Source organism: Chenopodium album, chromosome 14 (assembly GCF_948465745.1).
Source record: "Chenopodium album chromosome 14, dcCheAlbu1.1, whole genome shotgun sequence".
In the NCBI taxonomy this organism is placed as follows: Eukaryota; Viridiplantae; Streptophyta; class Magnoliopsida; order Caryophyllales; family Amaranthaceae; genus Chenopodium; species Chenopodium album.
Window position 1 is genome coordinate 1,525,501 of NC_137847.1, and position 17,452 is coordinate 1,542,952.

Here is a 17,452-nt window from a genome sequence, read left to right on the forward strand (position 1 = left end):
GTTGTGCATATGGGAAAGGCTGGCTTGGATCTTGAGTCTAGGGGATTTAGGCACCGCCTGGGCGTTCTACGCTCGTCCCGTGACATTTGGCTCTTATACCTATGTGCTCCTCCTAAATGAATGAGTACATTTAACTTACCTAGCTTTTACTTATTTAATTTTATCTGAAGTTATTTGAACTTATTTTTAATTTGTTATTTGATATTTTTTTTTTCTACTTGGCCATGAACTTATATCAAAATTTGTTAATTCTTATGTAAATTTACTAAACACAAGGTGAAGGAAATATGGCCTAAGCTAAAAATAACACTCATGAGCAGTGGTGGATCTTGGGCCAACAAGTTTGAGGGGCCAAGGTTTAATCCTCCAACCTTTTGTTCAAAAGTAACAATATTTAACTACTGTGTCATAATTTTTTAATTGTACTATTAGACATTATATTACTTTTAACCAATAATTTAGAAAAATTAAGGGGGGTCAGACCGCGACCTGCCGCAATGAAGGTCCGCACCTGCTCATGGGGTATTTAATTTTAAAGGTTAATTAATTAATATATAGTACATTATCTTATACAATTAATATATAGTACATTGTATCTATTGAGATGATTTTCATGAAAGTTTATATTATTATACGACAACATATTTATACGACATCAATTAAAAAAATTAAAATAGAATCATCAAAGTTAATCAGTTGACCTTGAAGTCAAATATGATGACCTACTCTTTAATTTCTACCCGAGTTTAGTTGTTACATTACGTACTTCGAATATACCATATCAACTTAACTATTACTTCCAAACCAAATAAGTAATTGTTCTAGCTGAATATAGTTCCATACAATTCAATGGAGAAAACTCAATCAAAGATAAAAATGTTTTATTTTGCTAATCATGTTTGAATCATGATGTTAATTAATAATGTCGACTAAAGAAACAAAGAAATGATCGAAGAAAAGAAACGTACCCTACTAATCATTGTAGTTGAGCTGTACCATATATGATATATGTGCTGTGCAAAGAACCAACCACTAGATGCTGTGATGATATATGTGATGGTGATACAACCATATGATTATTCATCTCACTAAATTAATCCTTTTAATTATTTGAAAAAAGGCTAATTAACAAAGTCCATAGGTTTATTATATTAGCTAAGTATAGTTTATACTTCAATTAAAGGAAGTATTTGGCTTAAAATGTTTGTTGTTACTCTCTAACATCAGTTTAGGCTTGCTAATTAATTAATTGTTGAAACTTCTACCGTTTCCAAGACTTCTAATGATCAACTCTCACTTGTTTTATCCCAAAAAGAAGCATGCAACTTCCAAGGGTCTCTATGTATGGTGAATAGTCTTTGGTATTTTGTTCGTTTAAAAATAATACTTGTAATAGATTAGTCAACCGTATGAAAAATAAAATTATATTGAAAGAGCTAGACTAGAATTTGATTTTTCATCCGTAAATTAAATGATGGTGTATATGCATTCATGTTAATAGCTGTTTTTCTATTATCATATTACAATTAAATGGATATTGTTTCTACATTTTTGTAACAACTACTATATGTCTATATTATGCTTGTAATATATCTTCAGCATACTAAAAAAAAAGGAATTAGTGTTTTCTATTCACATGGATTAAGTATTTAAGTGTAAGAAATTAGATTTAATAGAGTAGAATTTTTTTATTTTTTTATTTTTTTAAGTGTAGATTTAGCATACTTAATTGAACTGAACTGAACTGATTGGAGCTGAATTGAACTGAACTAAATATTTTATGAGAGAAGGAAATTAGAAACTGAACTGAACTGAAAATAAAGTGAAGAGAACAGACCCTTAATTTCTAACTCTAGGATAAATTTAAGTATTTACGAAGTATGTACTGTCTAAATTTTGTGAGTACAATTAATTTATCAATATATAGCATGTTAAGGCATTTATAAAAAAATAAAATAAAAAAGTTGGATGTGCTCAAAAATAAAATAATCTAACAAACTTTTATGGTTTGTTGCCTATTATTACAAATGGAAAGTGGAGCAAACCTAGCTATTGAGTTGCAATAAGGATCTTATCTTCTTTTTTTAGAGAACAAATATGATTTGGTAAGGTGTCTTATAATTTAATTTCTTTTTTACAATATCAATCGATTGAGTAATGTACGTGATTGAGACCATGTTTGATAGTTGTTTCTTTATTGCCACCTATTGGTTTTACACTTTTATTTTAACTTTTGAACATGATTGAATGGTCAATGGTATGTTTGATTGTTTGGTACATAACTTTTTATGTATCTAATTTCACATTATCAAATTAGTCAAGTGATCTGATTCAATTAACAACCAACAACTGATTACGAATTTGATTTTACTATCATTAAAAAAAATTGTATATAGAGTCATAGAAACCTAATAATCTGATGATAATTCAATTTCATGCTATGAATATCATCTCTTGACTTTATTAATCTACTAATGTCGTAAATACCACCTGACTTTAATCTACTAAGCTAATGTGATGTTCATATCGACAACGTGTACACCCCTTATATAACATAGTATGACACACGATAGTGTATAGCCATGCATGCAAAAGGCAAAAAACGTCAAAGATTCTAAAGCACCACTTATTTTTTATTGAAAATTTGAAGCTTTTAGATCGATCGATTAGAGAATAAGTGCACCTTTGGATCTTTAAGAAATAAGAAGTCACCAAAACATCAATTTCATGTTTAGTGCTATCAACGCTGTTAATGTACAAAAAAGCTTAGTTTTGTGAAACAAGATGACGATTTACTTTTTTAAACCACCGAATATTTTTTTAAACCTTTTCATGTTATTTTATTTTCTATCACTTTCATAATTAAAGTTATAAAAATATACTCCATTGCATATATATAATAGGATAATCAATGTTACTTTGCTAAGAGAAATACTTACCGATTAATTCATACTTCCTCCGTTTCTTTTTAATTGACACGTTTCTTTAGTCATATTTACCAATTCACAAATTCAACCATGTATATATTTAATTTCCAATAAGAAAAAATTATAAAATATTGATATTTAGAAAATATATATCGTGACGATTCTAACAAGATCCCACATCACTGTATTTTTCATTATATATAAATCACAAAACACGGTCAAAGAAAAGTGTGTGAATAATGCTAAAGTCAAAACGTGTCAACTAATAAAAAATGGAGGTAGTATGTTATTACGTGTACTAAAGTAGATTAATTAAGGAGACTTCTTCATGTGATTAACCAAAACCAACTACACTAAATTAAAACAAAACTTCTATTGCACGTAAACTAATTTATACTTGTAGTACATACACTATTGACTAAATTATTTTAGCTATATATACACGGAATGATTATTAAAATAAATACAACATTTGGGAATCAAATAAACGAATCAAATCTTTAAAACTTTAAGATTTGTTAACTTTAAACTACAAAAATTGTAATTAAGTATAAGTGGATGGAATATCTACATTAGACTAATAAACTTGGAATAATATATGCCTAATCTTGTTTACTCGATCTATTAACTCTTGTATAACTGCCTACAAAAGATGAAAACGCACTTATTTTAATTACTCTATATACTCCTTCCGATTCGTTGCGTTCTTTCTAATTTAAACAGCTTCATCACTATATATAACTATATTTACTAATAAGATAGGTTTAAATCGCTTGCTCAACAATAACTAACAATAATAACCACTTTGAAGTTCATCTTCATAGGAAAATTGGAAAAAGCTTTAATTTGGAAGAAGTTGAGATACATACCATGATAATCAAAAAGTTCAAAGATATCTTATAATAAAATACAACCATCCAAAGTATATTTCTTGTGCTTTTTAAGTAAATTAAAGGAGCATCTTTGCATATATGCACATCTAAATGACTAAAAAGGTCACACCTAAGAGCTGTCTCTTCCTAAAGAAGCACATATCTAACCTTCATTTTCACTACGTACTACCAAAAAAAATTAAAATCAAATTAATTTGAAAGTTTCTTTTTATTTGTTTAATAAAGCTCCAAATCTTAATTGATAATTAAGACCTTTTATATGCCACTAGTTACAACACACGTTTGTGATGGAATCTTTACTTTTTTTTTGCAAGCATTTCTTTATATCACAAAGCTTATCATGTTATTGTTTCTTTCTATAAGCTAGTCCTTTTGATGCAATTATATCATTGTAAAATTGTCAAGTTTGTACATACCAAATATCAAGCTCTTTCTACTTATCGAAGTTCTTTAGCCACATCCACGTCGCACATATGGAGTTAGACATTGTTCACTTTACCTTAGAAAACTAATGTTACTTGGGAAGCGTTAATGGGATCACTGCAATGGACAACTCACAAATGTGGGAATACAACAAAGCAGGTGAAAATGAAGTAGGATTGCCTAGATTATAATAAAAGACAACGAGGTGCGCAAATGAGAATAATCAAGAGTATCATGGTAGAAAAATCATGTGGTTATTAGGTTTTTATAATGATAACTATTTTCTGCGTTTTTTCAATCCATGTATGAAATTTTGACTAGTATTAGTACTATCTGTATTGAAATTTCGACCATCAAAGAGTTTAAATTATATGCTACAAAAAAAATAAAAAAATATAATCAGATAAACCTAGTAATATGGTGTTGATAAATCAAATGTTGCTTGCAATTCACTAGTATTATTATTTTTTTTTTTAAAATTAGTACAGACTAAAAAAAAAAAAAATCAATAATATAAAATAAAATAGTAACTATATCATTTTTTTTTTAAGGTATAGTAACAATATCAATTTTAATAAGGAAAAATTGCAAAAATGACCTTCCAATTTTACAAAAATGACCCCAATATATCTATTGGATCAGAGATATCCAACAAAATCTTATCTCTTTGAAGTCCAATGTTGCCCCTCCTTCACAAATTTTTCCCACCAAAAAAAAAAAAAAAAAAAAAAAAAAAAAAAAAAAAAAAAAAAAAAAGTTGATACTACTCAATTCAATTCTACTAACAAAAACATAAAAGTGAAAGAAGAAATTAAAGAGGAAAAAAATGGCAGTAGCATCAGCTTTTCTGTCAACTGCTAACACATTCCATTATCTTTCATCATCCAACTCTTTAACACCCACTTCAATTTCATCATCAAATTCATTATTTTGCCTTGAAAAAAACAAGCATTTTAATTTATTAGTACCCTTTTGTAAATCAGAATCACCAATTTTATCATCATCATCAATTCCATGTCTTAGTAAAAGAAGCTTTGCCCTGTCTTTATCTTCTGCATTTCTTCTATCATTAGCAGGAAAAGCTGTGCCACTCGCCGAAGCGGCGCCATTGGAAGCTGAGGATGATTTAGAGCTCTTGGAGAAGGTTAAGAAGGATAGGAAGAAGAGGCTTGAAAAACAAGGAGTTATTAACTCATCCACTAAGGAAAAAGGTTCCCCCCCCCCCCCCCCCCCCCCTTATTTTTCGAGTTTTTTGAATAAAATCGTTATTTCATGTACAGTACCCGTGTTGGATCCTTGACACTCGAACATAGTTAATAACAGAATTGAACTTTACTTACTTATATCTGCTGTCATGCTGAAACTCAGAGATGTTATCTGTTATACAGTGCTGATTAATTGGTTATTTAAGATATACTGATTAGTGATTAGACACTAGGTTAAATGCAATTCATGGAAATTATTATATGCTATCTTAGAGAATATAGAAGATAATTTTAAGGACTGAGTTCTTTTGAAACCAAATTAGGGAACATAATTATTGCTCAAGTTTTTCAACTGGTTCTGACATTTATATGTTACTTTTACTCCAAAACTGTTACCTCCAATGCCATATGATAGTGTCTCGCACAGGTATGCCTAGCATTTCCTAGTGCTGTGCTATTTCTGAATGATCACACGGATACATGTAACTAGTTAAAAGTCCGAGCAGCATAATTACAAAGGTTCTGAGTTCTGACATCGACAAAATTCACCAAATTAAGGATCTGTTCTCTTCAGCTTAATTTCAGTTTCTAATTTCCTTCTCTCATAAACAATTCAGTTTAGCTCAGTTCAGTTCAATTCAGCTCAATAAATCAGAACAGGCCCTAAAAGGTTGTGACCTTGTGATTGTTTTACTTTTGTAGAGCCTAATAGGTTGAATTGTACACTTGTGTTTCATTGTGCTTGGTTACACTATATAAGGAGTACTTTAATTCTACTATGATTTACCGCTGAAAGCACACAAATAATCTAGTGAAATAAAAAGGAATTATGTTTGATCTTGCACCTTTTTCATTTATATTTTTGTTGAGGAATTACTCCTTATAGTTTTGTATAAAAGTCCTCCTTTACAGTAAGCGAAGAATTTAAAGCATTAGGGTATGTTTGTATCGAACTTATGTGCAGTTGCATCTTTTTACTGCCCAGTAGTCTTCCTGAGTTCTGCAGTACTGTGAGTCTGTGACCCTAGTTGGTTAATGCCCATTTCAGTATTATGCTTATGCAAAATGTTTCTTTCTTTCTGTTTATCTGATGTCCAAAACCATCAGGGTACCTGCAAGATGTCGTGTACAAGTTGAGCGAGGTAGGCCAAGCTATAGATAGCAATGATCTGAAAGCTGCTAGTTCAGTTCTTGGCGCTAGCACTGACACTGATTGGATTAAGAAGGCTAATTCAGCTTTTGCCAAGGTCTGTTCCTGAGTCTTTACTCGTAGTAATTATTGCTGGATTCAAGTTTCCATTGATCTGCAGAACTCTCAGTCAATTTTTATTGCTTTTGAACCACCTAAAAACACTCCCCTAACAGCTAAGCTCGGACCCTGAGGAAAAGGAAGAAGTTGATATGTTCAACACCTCAATATCAAAGCTGATATCATCTGGTAAGGCTGGAAGGCTCTCTAAGCTAATTTTCTCTGCATTACGACATCTCATACTGATATTTCTTTGTAATTTGTAGTGGCCCAGAAAGATGTTGAATCATCTAAGATCGCGTTTGTATCTTCAGCTAGTGCGTTTGAGAAATGGACTGCACTGACAGGACTTGATGGAGTTCTCAAGGGGCTTTGAAAGAGACTTTCTGATTCTAACTGCACCCGCCTTATTCTTAAGCAAGAGTTGTATCCACTTCCCTCTGTTTTGGTGTAGATTTCATACTTTCTACTCATAATTTGTAAAGACCCACTAGATCGGCATCATTTTTTCTACGGAGTATCTGAGTTTTGCCATTCTTAAGGCCAAGAATTAGCATTCATTTTACATGTAACTATTCATCATAATTAGTCACACCTTAGTTGAAATTCGGCATTTTCATGCTTATATCACAGTTTAAAGAGCATGTGTTATAATTCAAAGTGATTTCTATCTCCTTGATGAAATGATCGGCTGCAAACAGCTGATAGAGCCACGTTATTCAAGTGTTACAAGGATATAGAATTATTTAACAGTACATATAAGTGTAGCTTCATACATTACATATAATGGTTGTTAAGTTATAACAGAAGCAGTAATTTGACAGCAAAACGTTACAGACAGATCTCTACAAGAGCTACAAATTTTTCCCCCTAATCACAGGCTAGGTCAAGACCTCTGTGGCCTAATCTACAACTGTGTACAGGGGTATCTTGACTAACAACAAATCAGAATCTACCATAAACAACAAATCAGTTTCTACCATAAACAACAATGCTACTACAGTCATTCAGAGAGCCCTGTAGATCTCAAAAAAGAGACGACTCAACAGGAAGATGACAATAAGATTAGATTCAAGACCTAGCCTCGCCTGCCTGGCTTCCATTCTCGATCACCTCCAATACCTTCTTGTTTATGTCACCCTCCACGGAATCTTTTCCCTTTGGTTCTATGGGTTCTGGAGCAGCTGTTCCATTGTCTTTGGCAGCAATATTGACATCAGCTTCAGGCTTCACCTGTTCTGGCATACTGTCCTGTTTCTCAGAATGTGGTTGCTCTGCAGCTTTAGTATTATCTCCTCCAACTGTGTTCTCTACAAGAATAGTTACTTGAGAAGGATCTGCTTCAATTTTATCCTCAATATTCCTTGCATCTGGATCAGCTGCTGCATCTTTCTTGCCTTCTTCAGCATCTTCTTTCACCTGTTCCAGCAAACCTTCTTGCTTCTCAGCTGGCTCTTGTGGGCCTTGCTTCCCTGCTTCTAAATCCGCATCTTCAACGGCGGCCTTATCTCCCTCACTCTCTTTTGGATCTTGAATCACAGCATCTTCTTTCACCTGTTCTTGCAAACTATCCTGCTTCCCAGCTGGCTCTAGTGGGGCTTGCTTCTCTGCATCTTCAATGGAGGTCTTATCACCCTCACTTTTGTTTGTATCTAGCTTCTCAGTTTCTGCACATTTCTCATCCTCAGCTACAGGCACTGCAGTCTCACCCTCAGGCTCAGGAACAGCCTCCTTGGTCTCAGAAGTCACATTTTTGTTCTCGGGTTGGTTCTCTTTTGCAACTTCCTTTTCAACTTCAACCTCAGCCCCACCTGTCTCAGTCTTTCCAATTTCCTGCATCTCGACATCTTTATTGGCTCCCTCGTCTGCCTCTTTTTTCTCTATCTTTTCAGCATCATCCATCTGGATCTCTTCCGTCTTAGTTTCTTCAGCAGTCGCCTCACCATCCTTGCTATCCATCTTGGAAGCAGACGATTTCCTGCTTCTCTTCTTGGGGGTGTCACTTTCAGTAGTAGGAGAAGCTTTTACTTTCTCACTAATTCGAGCTGATCTTCTAGGCGTCTCACCAGTGCCCCAATCAAATTCAGATGCTGGTGGACCACCAGGATGAGATTTCAGGTACTGTTGCAGCTGCCTTTGGCTGTGAATTTCCTCCCCTGTTGGAGCAGTAAAAACAATCTCGTTCTTCCTTGGGGTGCCTCCTCTTTTAGGGAAGAACTGCAAACACCTCATCACATTACAAGATTCAGAACAGGAATCCACAAGGAAATCACATCTTCCCCCCTTGTATAAAGTGCAAAAAGTGAAACACAGAAGCATAAGTGAGGAAAACAAAAGAGGAAAAAAAGTAGTTTACATTTGATGTACTTCCTCTATCCCACAAATACTTGCATTGTTACTTTTGACACAAAGATCAAGAATCATTAACATAGATGAGTAAAGATATTGAAGTAGGTAGAGCGAAAAATGAGAGTGTTTGGATAAATAAAATAAGAAAGTGTGTAAAAAGTGGAAGAACACCATAAAATGTGAGCGAGTTATTTTGGGCAATTTAAAATATAAAACCATACTAACTTTTGTGATATGCAGGGAGTACTAGTCCAAAATGAAGCAATCAAAATTCTCTCTTTTACTTCCAAAAAAAGTTCATCCACACAAACTTCTGGAGAAGAGGCAGGGAAGAGAAGAGAGGGGGGGGGGGGGGGGGGGGTGAGGGGGGGGCATGCATAGACTAGGAGAGTCAACAGACAAGAGAATTTTTATTTTTTTTTAAAATATAAAAATTAAAAAAATAAATAAAAAAATAAATAAAAAAAAAGCTATGACATCAATATTCCATGAGATTTATAAAAATGCTACCCTACTAAGTGCTGCACTTGCAGGGCTAATTATATGAGTTAAGATTGTATCCAAGAAGACAGCAAAAGTTGTTTTCTTGAGGATAAAATCAAACAAGTATTCATTAAACCAGCAACATGATGATGACTTAATCCTAACAATAGACTCATCCTAGCACTGATCAATAGCCAATCAGGGAGAACTATGTATGCTCGTTTTGCATTGATGCAGTAAGCCTAAGCAAGTATTGAGGTTTCCTTTGTCAAACACACATTATATATAATTACCACATTCCAAGCTCTCACTAATGGCCGAACTACACAGCAGTAAGTATATTCTACTCTAATGAGGTGCATAAATGAAACCAATACGTCATTTGAAAAGAGTCTGTTTGCATAACCCTAACTTCAAAGCTTACAAATGGAGAAGACAAATCAGAGATGCTTTGCCACAGTTGATGTTGTTCTCCCAGTTAAAAAGCATGATCACAAAACCCCAACCAAACAATTATTTAGTAAGCTAGATTAGACCGTTCATCCATCAGTACCATCCACAAAGATCAAAAGAAGACTATCAAGAATTTAAACACAAAGCAAAGTCAGCTACTTTCAATACGTCACTCCCAGTTGTTTTCAGGCAATGGCACCTATACGACGTTACAAGCTCACCACCACATACCCAACATCTAGTAACAGGATCAACAAATTATAATCCTTAAATCATAATGGCTTTAAATGAACCCATGGTATGCCTATTACACATCACTAAAGATACCCACTAATTACTTGTGTTTCAATACTTCCATGTGCCTCAAAAAGTGCTTGGTCAAACTTGAAGTAGCAGAACTAAGTTTCAAGTAGTCACAGCCAAATGTGTATCCACTGAGTCACATACACACACACACACACACACACACACACACACACACACACACACACACACACACGCACACGCACGCACAAACACAAAAACAAAAACAAAAAAACTAAGGAAGACAGTGAATAAAGGTGTGCCAGACAAAACATAGTCATTAAAACAAAGTAAAGATGGTAGGGAGGCATCAAGATAGATATCAAGATTCGAGGCGTCAGCAGATTAGATGAATGCAGAGAACCCAAATTTTGACCTCATTGGTTCAGCAAGAAAGGTCAGAGGAACTAACGCTTTGTTTGGATAACAAAGAAGGAAAGAAAGGAAGGGGAGGGGAAAAGGAGGAAAGGGAGGGAAAAGAAAGGGAGGGGGAGGTGAGCTCCATTTTCCCTCCAAATCTCTCCAATTTTGGAGGGATTATGCTTATTAAAGAGAGAGGGAAAATGGATCCCTCCCTCTCCTTCCCCTTCCTTCCCCCAATCTTTAACCCAAAGATGAGAATTTGTCTCCCTCCCTTTCTCTTCTCTTCTTTTACTTCCATTACTTTCTATACAAACAAAGTGTAAGGTTTTGCAATCCCACTCCTCTCAAGGCAATTAAAGCTTGTTCAATCAACAGCTTCAAATTTTAATCAGACCCAATTTAAAGGGAATGCTAAAGATATGCGATATAAACAGTAGATCTATGAAGACTTGAACGCCACATGATATCAATAAGGGAATAAATTTTAATCAGAGCCAATTTAAAGGGAATGCTAAAGATATGCAATATAACAACATTAGATCTATGAAGACTTGAACACCACATGATATCAATAAGGAAATGAAAATGAGATAGGTTGTCACCTTAGGACTTGAAATCAATAACAGCGTATTCTTACACCAAAGTCTGTTCATATCCACCATACAGCTATTTTAAAATCAAGTCTAAATATTTTTCCAATTATCAATTCCTTCTTGATGGATAACTTAAGCCTTTAAGGGAATTGAGTCCCAAGCAGCTAGCTGCAAGTGGTTGTAGACTAATAGCACTTACCTTGCGAGAATTTAAATTAGGTCAATTGCCCAACTACGCCCAGCTAAACCCAATTATGATTGATTTATGCCGTAAAGGTACTTTCTATTACAAGATTTACAACATGGATATGAGATATCACTGATGACCATCAGGCCATGTGGGAATCGTAGGTATGAGCAGACAATCAGCTATTACCCAAAACGTGACTTCTGCATCTCATATATACTAGAAAAGCTGACTACGAAAGCTCATCTGTACCATCAAGAGATTCAGGACCAACCTCCAGAGTTAAGAAATTTTTTTTTTCAGACTATATGAGGAACATAATTGGCTTGTGTCCAGCTGCTAGGTTGCGTAAGCTTCAATCATTTTGGGGATGCAACAAAACAGCAAAGATCAAACATGAACAAATCTACAAGGCTCTAAGCCAATTGATAGAGCAATAGTACCTTACCCTAAAATTTTCCAACATAAAAGAATCATTTGTTTCAAATCTTTCATAATAAGGCATTAATTTATCACATTAAAACTTCATCATATCCAAGAGAAAATAGCTTCCACAGTCAGGAGATGACCACAAAAATCTACAAATTCAACACACGCTATAAATCTAAATCAAAAGGGAAGTTTCAGAGAAGAATAAGCAAATCTACCTTGGGAATTTATACTAAACATGAAAAACAAGATTTCATAAAAAGACAGACTAGAAGTAGTAAGGCCCTATCTCTTCACCTTAAAACAATAAAATTTAGTACAAATAATTTAAGTTTAGTAAAAATATTCAAATAAGTTCAATTCAATAAACATAAGTTCAAAAAAAAAATCAGCATATTTGTACAACAAATATATAAGCGAATCAATAAAAATAAGTTTTAACCGCTAAAAATAAATTAATTTCAGTTAGTTTCAGCAAAAACAATTTAAGTTCAGTAATTATCAGGTGAAAAGAACAAGGCCTAATAAGGTCAGTAACTAATTATAAATTGGCCGTACAACAAGAAATGTATTGCCATACAAGATCAAATCCTTATATATATATATATATATATATATATATATATATATATATATATATATATATATATATATATATATATATATATATATATCTTACCAACTGAATATCAGCAATATTTTCACCATGCATCCCAAAAGTACAAAGCATTTTCACTTAGAGCTAAAGGAACAAAAACAAACAATACATATTTATCTCCCAAGCTTAATGATGTCCATTGTCTTTTCTCCTCGTACTAGTAATCAGATTTCCCTCAAATTTGCTGATACAAAATCTCTTTAAAGTTTCACTCATGCCATGTAATATAAACATATTTGCTACATATTCTACCCCTATAAGCCTAAGTTAAGTCAACACCTCAACATATTAACCCAAAAAAATAGTTAATGAATCCCACCCAATCCATTTGTCTCATTTCCACATTATATACTGGAACAGGAGCAGAAAATCCTGGATTTAAAATGATTCTCCAGTGGACATGCATAGCAAGTCTGCTATTATATAGTGCTAGATTAAGCCCGGGTATGCCATATTATCCTCATCCTAGTAAACTCTAAAGGAACTAAAAACTCCAACAGCTAACCACAAGAGACCTTAGTTTAGATTAACTGAAGATGTAGTGATAAGGCCTTTCCTCAACTTCCATTAACTCTAGCAAACCCAAAAAAAAGGGTTACTTCTGTTGACCTAGAAGTTTGCTTTCCTAGACAAAAGGTCATATAGCTGTTGATCTAGGTATTACATTCAGCTAATCGTATAATAGCAAAGAAAAGGCTCCAAACTAGCAGCCTCGATAATAGGAGACTTTCTTAACATCTAGATCCTCCCTTTGGAAGGAATTTACAAACACTTCTCTAGATTCCCAAAGCAGACTTGTCAAAACAAATTTCCAGAAAAAAGAATCAGACCTTATGACGTGTTAATCATAAGAAAGCACTTGGATGTATATCTATTCAATCAAATGTCTGTTCATGAAACAAAATCTTAATCATTCATCATCAAGTCCAAGGATTTAGCAAGCCAGGGATTCTGCAATCAGCAAGGGGGACCTTGGGAACAGGGAGGAATCCAAACCACTAAGGTTAAGCATCTTCAGTATACTCCACTACAGCAGTACAGCTGATACGTATTGACTTTTCCTATTGTCATCACCATCATAAAGATGCTTTTTTCTGAAAAATTGGTATGTAAAACGAAAATAGTAGAGGACTTACCAAATTCTACCAAAACAGGTCATGCTCAGCTTAACAGAAACTGCACCATTTCCATAATAAGTTCAACAGATCCTCGGCAAAAGTAGGGAAGTGTTGATTTCATATAACAACTTGGGGAGCTCTAAAATTGGCTTTGCAAATGTTCCCTGGGAGGACTTCATACATAGGATCAGCAGAACCAGACTTCTTAGCAGGGTAAAAACCCGTATTACAGCCATATAAAGTAAAACTATGTAATACACGAACAGCCTAGAAAATTTAAGCATTTCATGAATAGAGCGCACCATAAGAATATAAGGTTTCCCTATAGTCCCTCTAGGATGATATTTGTCCAATACTCTTATGTAGTACACTGGTACTAGATTGAATGAATGAATCAGTTGTGCACGTTTGATATCACCTAAACTTCACATGAAATCTCAACTGCAGGGTTTCAACGCTTACAGTAATAACATCAACACAGAAGCATTTCTGTGATGACACATTAGACCTTGTCTCCTCCAACGCCTATCCTTCTTGATGAAAAAAGACATGTACACATATGGTGAGGTTATTAACTCCAACAAACAATATTTATGTATTGTAAAGGTACTAAGCCAACCAAATTCTGAGGTTATATAACTCTTAATCCCTACTAAAGCTTCTGATAAACCCGGGTATCTCATCAATGCTTCAACCATCAAAAATCTAGGTTCAAAGGAAATAAAACAGCAAGCAACAACAAAAACCAAAGACTTGTAGGTTACATGAACAAAAAAAAACTATCTCATTTGGTCATCCACAAAGATTCACTTCCTCTAATCGATTCTACCCAATGCTTCATGCTTTCGCAAACCCAATTTCTTCATATCATCTTTAACTCCCTTAATTAAAGTCATCTTTGGTCTCCCGAGACTTCTTTCGAAAACTCCATTTCCCAACCCTTCCTCAGGTTAAAGTCTCACATGCCCAAACAGCAATTCTTTTGTAACAATAATTATGCCCTCACTAGTTGCAGAATTCCTAGTTACATCATGATTTAAAATAACAAAACTGCTCTCTAATTACTCTTTTGCATTGGCGCTAACACATCTTTGACCTTACCAAGCTAAATCAACCAAACCCTAACATGTATTAAAAAAAATTATTCAACAAAAACAAAAACTGCCAGTCAGACTAAGATCAAGGACACAGAAGTATGTATGAGGTCATGAATTGATTCTTTTTACTCAAAACATATTACAGTCATTATACCTGATTGAGGTGCGTGCAAAAAATTAGGAGCTTTAGATGCCACACCTACCTAAAACGGTCTGAGGTGTGAACCAGAGCAATAAAGTTCAAGGCTGCTATGAGTCCAAAATGTAGAAATTCCACCCCAGGCAATAAAATTGAAGGGAAAGACAAAGTAAAAAGGTATTATATTTTAAAATCCTATTAAACATTTATATGGCCCCAAATGGAAGTCAGAGTTATCAAGAATCAAGCAGCCCTTCAAGTATCATGGAGAAGTTGCTGATAGAGTAACTATCACCAATACCATGCAGCCAAACCATCAATTATCTCCTTCAGGTTCATCCTTGAAGATTACTATCATGAATCTAATCTCCCCCTAGTCAACACATGACAAAGAAACTCACGATCTCCAGTCTCATTATCAAAGGAGCTCTCGTAAAAATATCAATAATCATTTGACACTGACCACCCACCACACACATTATACTCCATTATGTGTTAATAACTAAGTGTAACATATTAACATAAAACTCCTTATTGTCTTGGTCTCATATGGTTCATGGAGAAGAGCTAGTGGACTAACTAAAGAAAAACGCACTTGTGGACAGTAACTTCATATCTATGGATCTTTTTCATCTTCACATCCAATTTAACATAACCACAGATCTTTAATGTGAAAACTCGTATAACATCTTCAGTCAGCAATTCTTTGGACTATTTCCATCACTAGGTCACCTAAAAAACTTCAAACCTCGCAAACATCCTTAGACACCTCTGTTCTACAAATATCCATCATTCATCATAGTATCATACATTTTCTACTTGAAGCATTCATCAAACATCCTAATTAAGTGAACTGTCTCTTCTGTAATACACTACCTTCAGTAATAGTAAGTAATTGGATCATGTGCAAGGCTTTCCCGTAATATCCACTCAAATCAAGCTGGAATCCATTTAGCAATAACTACTAGCAATGGCACTTTCATGGATTTCCTTAAAACACCCTCCATTTCAATGTCCTCAGTCCTCACCCAGCTTTAGATCAATAAATTGTATTCTCATGATAATACCACTAATCAAATATAAAAATCCTAGGAACTTAAATCGCTAATTTACAGCCAAGCCAACCATACAGTGAAGTTAAAAGCTACAAATAAGTTGATCTTAGAAACTAGTTAAACTTGCAAAACTACCTGTACTAAATTCATGGTATAAAAGGTTCACCTAGCCAGGCCAATGCTCAAACATTAAAATAAATAAATAAAATTGCATACATAAAATCTTTGGCAATATTTTTTCCTGTAGAGAGCATCCCACTGATCTCAGTCTTCTTTCTACTTCTAATTTCCCTAAACTAGCTTACATCGAGGAGCAATTGTTAAAGGTTATTCAACTTATGGATCACTCGTCAGTTGTCACTCTCACTAACAGTGGGGAATATTTCAACAATGAATAGCAATTGAATGTTAAAAAGACAATTTCCAAAATGCTTTCTGCGGAATCTGCAGTTCGGATTTCCTAAATCCACCACTCCCCCCCCCCCCCCCCCCTTTTCTCTCAAATCAGCTAAAAATTTACAAGGATATAAACAATTGGTAAAGCAGCATTTTTATAAGAAAACAATATGACACTACATGACTAAATTTTGAAAATTGCATTTAAAGAGAAATGCTTGAAATTAAAATGCGGAGATAAATCATTAATTGCTTTAAAAAAAAATGTTTATAAGAAACAAGTAAAATAATAATTTATTAAAATAAATATGTAAGTGCCTTCCCACAATCCCACTAAACCCTAAAAGACAAAAAAAAAAACCTGGTAGTTTAACTATAATTTGAAATATTTTGCTCCAGAAACCCTTTCCCCCCAATTTGCTAAAAAAGGCATAATAATCAAAATAAACCAACAAGAAATCCCCAAATACAAACCCTAACTTACAAAAAACAAAATTTCCTACAAATAACACGATTAATATAAAATTAAACACAAACCCATATCATAAAATACCACGAATTAACCAAATTTAAACCCAATTCATACAAAGAATTAAGAAATTTAATACCAGTAGAAAAATTAAAAGTGAGAAATTGAAAAGAAAAAGACCTGTTTCTTCCAACCAGATGGAGCAGGGAGCTCCATTGAAACAACTTCTTCTTGTCCAGAAGCATTCTTCTCAACTTCACTTGCCATTTTTAACTTTCACCTGCAAAAATTCAAAGTTTACCCACAAATTAATTCCAAAAAAATCATGAAAAAATTCTCAAAAAATTGAAAAAAATAATTTTAATAGTAGTTTAGAAAGAGAAAGCTTAAGGCTTTACTCTAATTCTGTGAAATTTTAGGTAATCTCTGTACTCTCTCTCTCTTACCGTTTGTGTTGCGAAAATCAGGTGAAGAAGAATCGAAGAAAGGAGGAGAGAGAAAGTGGATATAAAGGAGGTGGGGTTTGTTGAAATTTCTAGAAAATACGGAGTAAAATTTATTTGTCTCGTTTATGGAGGATTATTACACGTTCATTATTTTCAATTATAAAACTAGCTATTGGACCCGTTCTACGCACGGGTTATGCTTAAATTATAAATTTAT

The 17,452-nt window shown here is 33.8% G+C and overlaps 2 protein-coding genes across 3 annotated transcripts; one reads left to right on the forward strand and one right to left on the reverse strand.

The window, feature by feature from the left end:
• Positions 1 to 5,008: 5,008 nt before the first annotated feature.
• LOC145579793 (thylakoid lumenal 16.5 kDa protein, chloroplastic-like) lies at positions 5,009 to 7,322 on the forward strand. Its single transcript, XM_081637048.1, has 4 exons — positions 5,009 to 5,454; positions 6,556 to 6,695; positions 6,814 to 6,886; positions 6,964 to 7,322. Exons 1-4 carry the CDS (start codon positions 5,070 to 5,072, stop codon positions 7,071 to 7,073), a joined length of 708 nt encoding a protein of 235 aa, XP_081493174.1. The 5' UTR covers positions 5,009 to 5,069; the 3' UTR covers positions 7,074 to 7,322.
• Positions 7,323 to 7,456: 134 nt separating this feature from the next.
• LOC145579792 (uncharacterized) lies at positions 7,457 to 17,349 on the reverse strand. 2 transcript variants are annotated; one of them, XM_081637047.1, is made up of 3 exons: positions 17,236 to 17,349; positions 16,970 to 17,069; positions 7,457 to 8,914 (listed from the first exon to the last, which is right to left on the reverse strand). In XM_081637047.1, exons 2-3 carry the CDS (start codon positions 17,054 to 17,056, stop codon positions 7,769 to 7,771), a joined length of 1,233 nt encoding a protein of 410 aa, XP_081493173.1. In that variant the 5' UTR covers positions 17,057 to 17,069; positions 17,236 to 17,349; the 3' UTR covers positions 7,457 to 7,768. The 2 variants fall into 2 exon arrangements, with proteins under 2 accessions (XP_081493173.1, XP_081493172.1); XM_081637046.1 differs by having other exon boundaries at positions 17,188 to 17,328.
• Between the last annotated feature and the right edge of the window lie 103 nt (positions 17,350 to 17,452).

Coding starts and splice junctions, on each gene's coding strand:
- LOC145579793 (XM_081637048.1), top strand. CDS start 5,070: ATGGCAGTAGCATCAGCTTTTCTGTCAACTGCTAACACATTCCATTAT. Junction 5,455..6,555: donor CTCATCCACTAAGGAAAAAG/GTTCCCCCCCCC, acceptor CAAAACCATCAG/GGTACCTGCAAGATGTCGTG. Junction 6,887..6,963: donor ATCAAAGCTGATATCATCTG/GTAAGGCTGGAA, acceptor TGTAATTTGTAG/TGGCCCAGAAAGATGTTGAA.
- LOC145579792 (XM_081637047.1), bottom strand. CDS start 17,056: ATGGCAAGTGAAGTTGAGAAGAATGCTTCTGGACAAGAAGAAGTTGTT. Junction 8,915..16,969: donor CATCTGGTTGGAAGAAACAG/GTCTTTTTCTTT, acceptor AGGTGTTTGCAG/TTCTTCCCTAAAAGAGGAGG.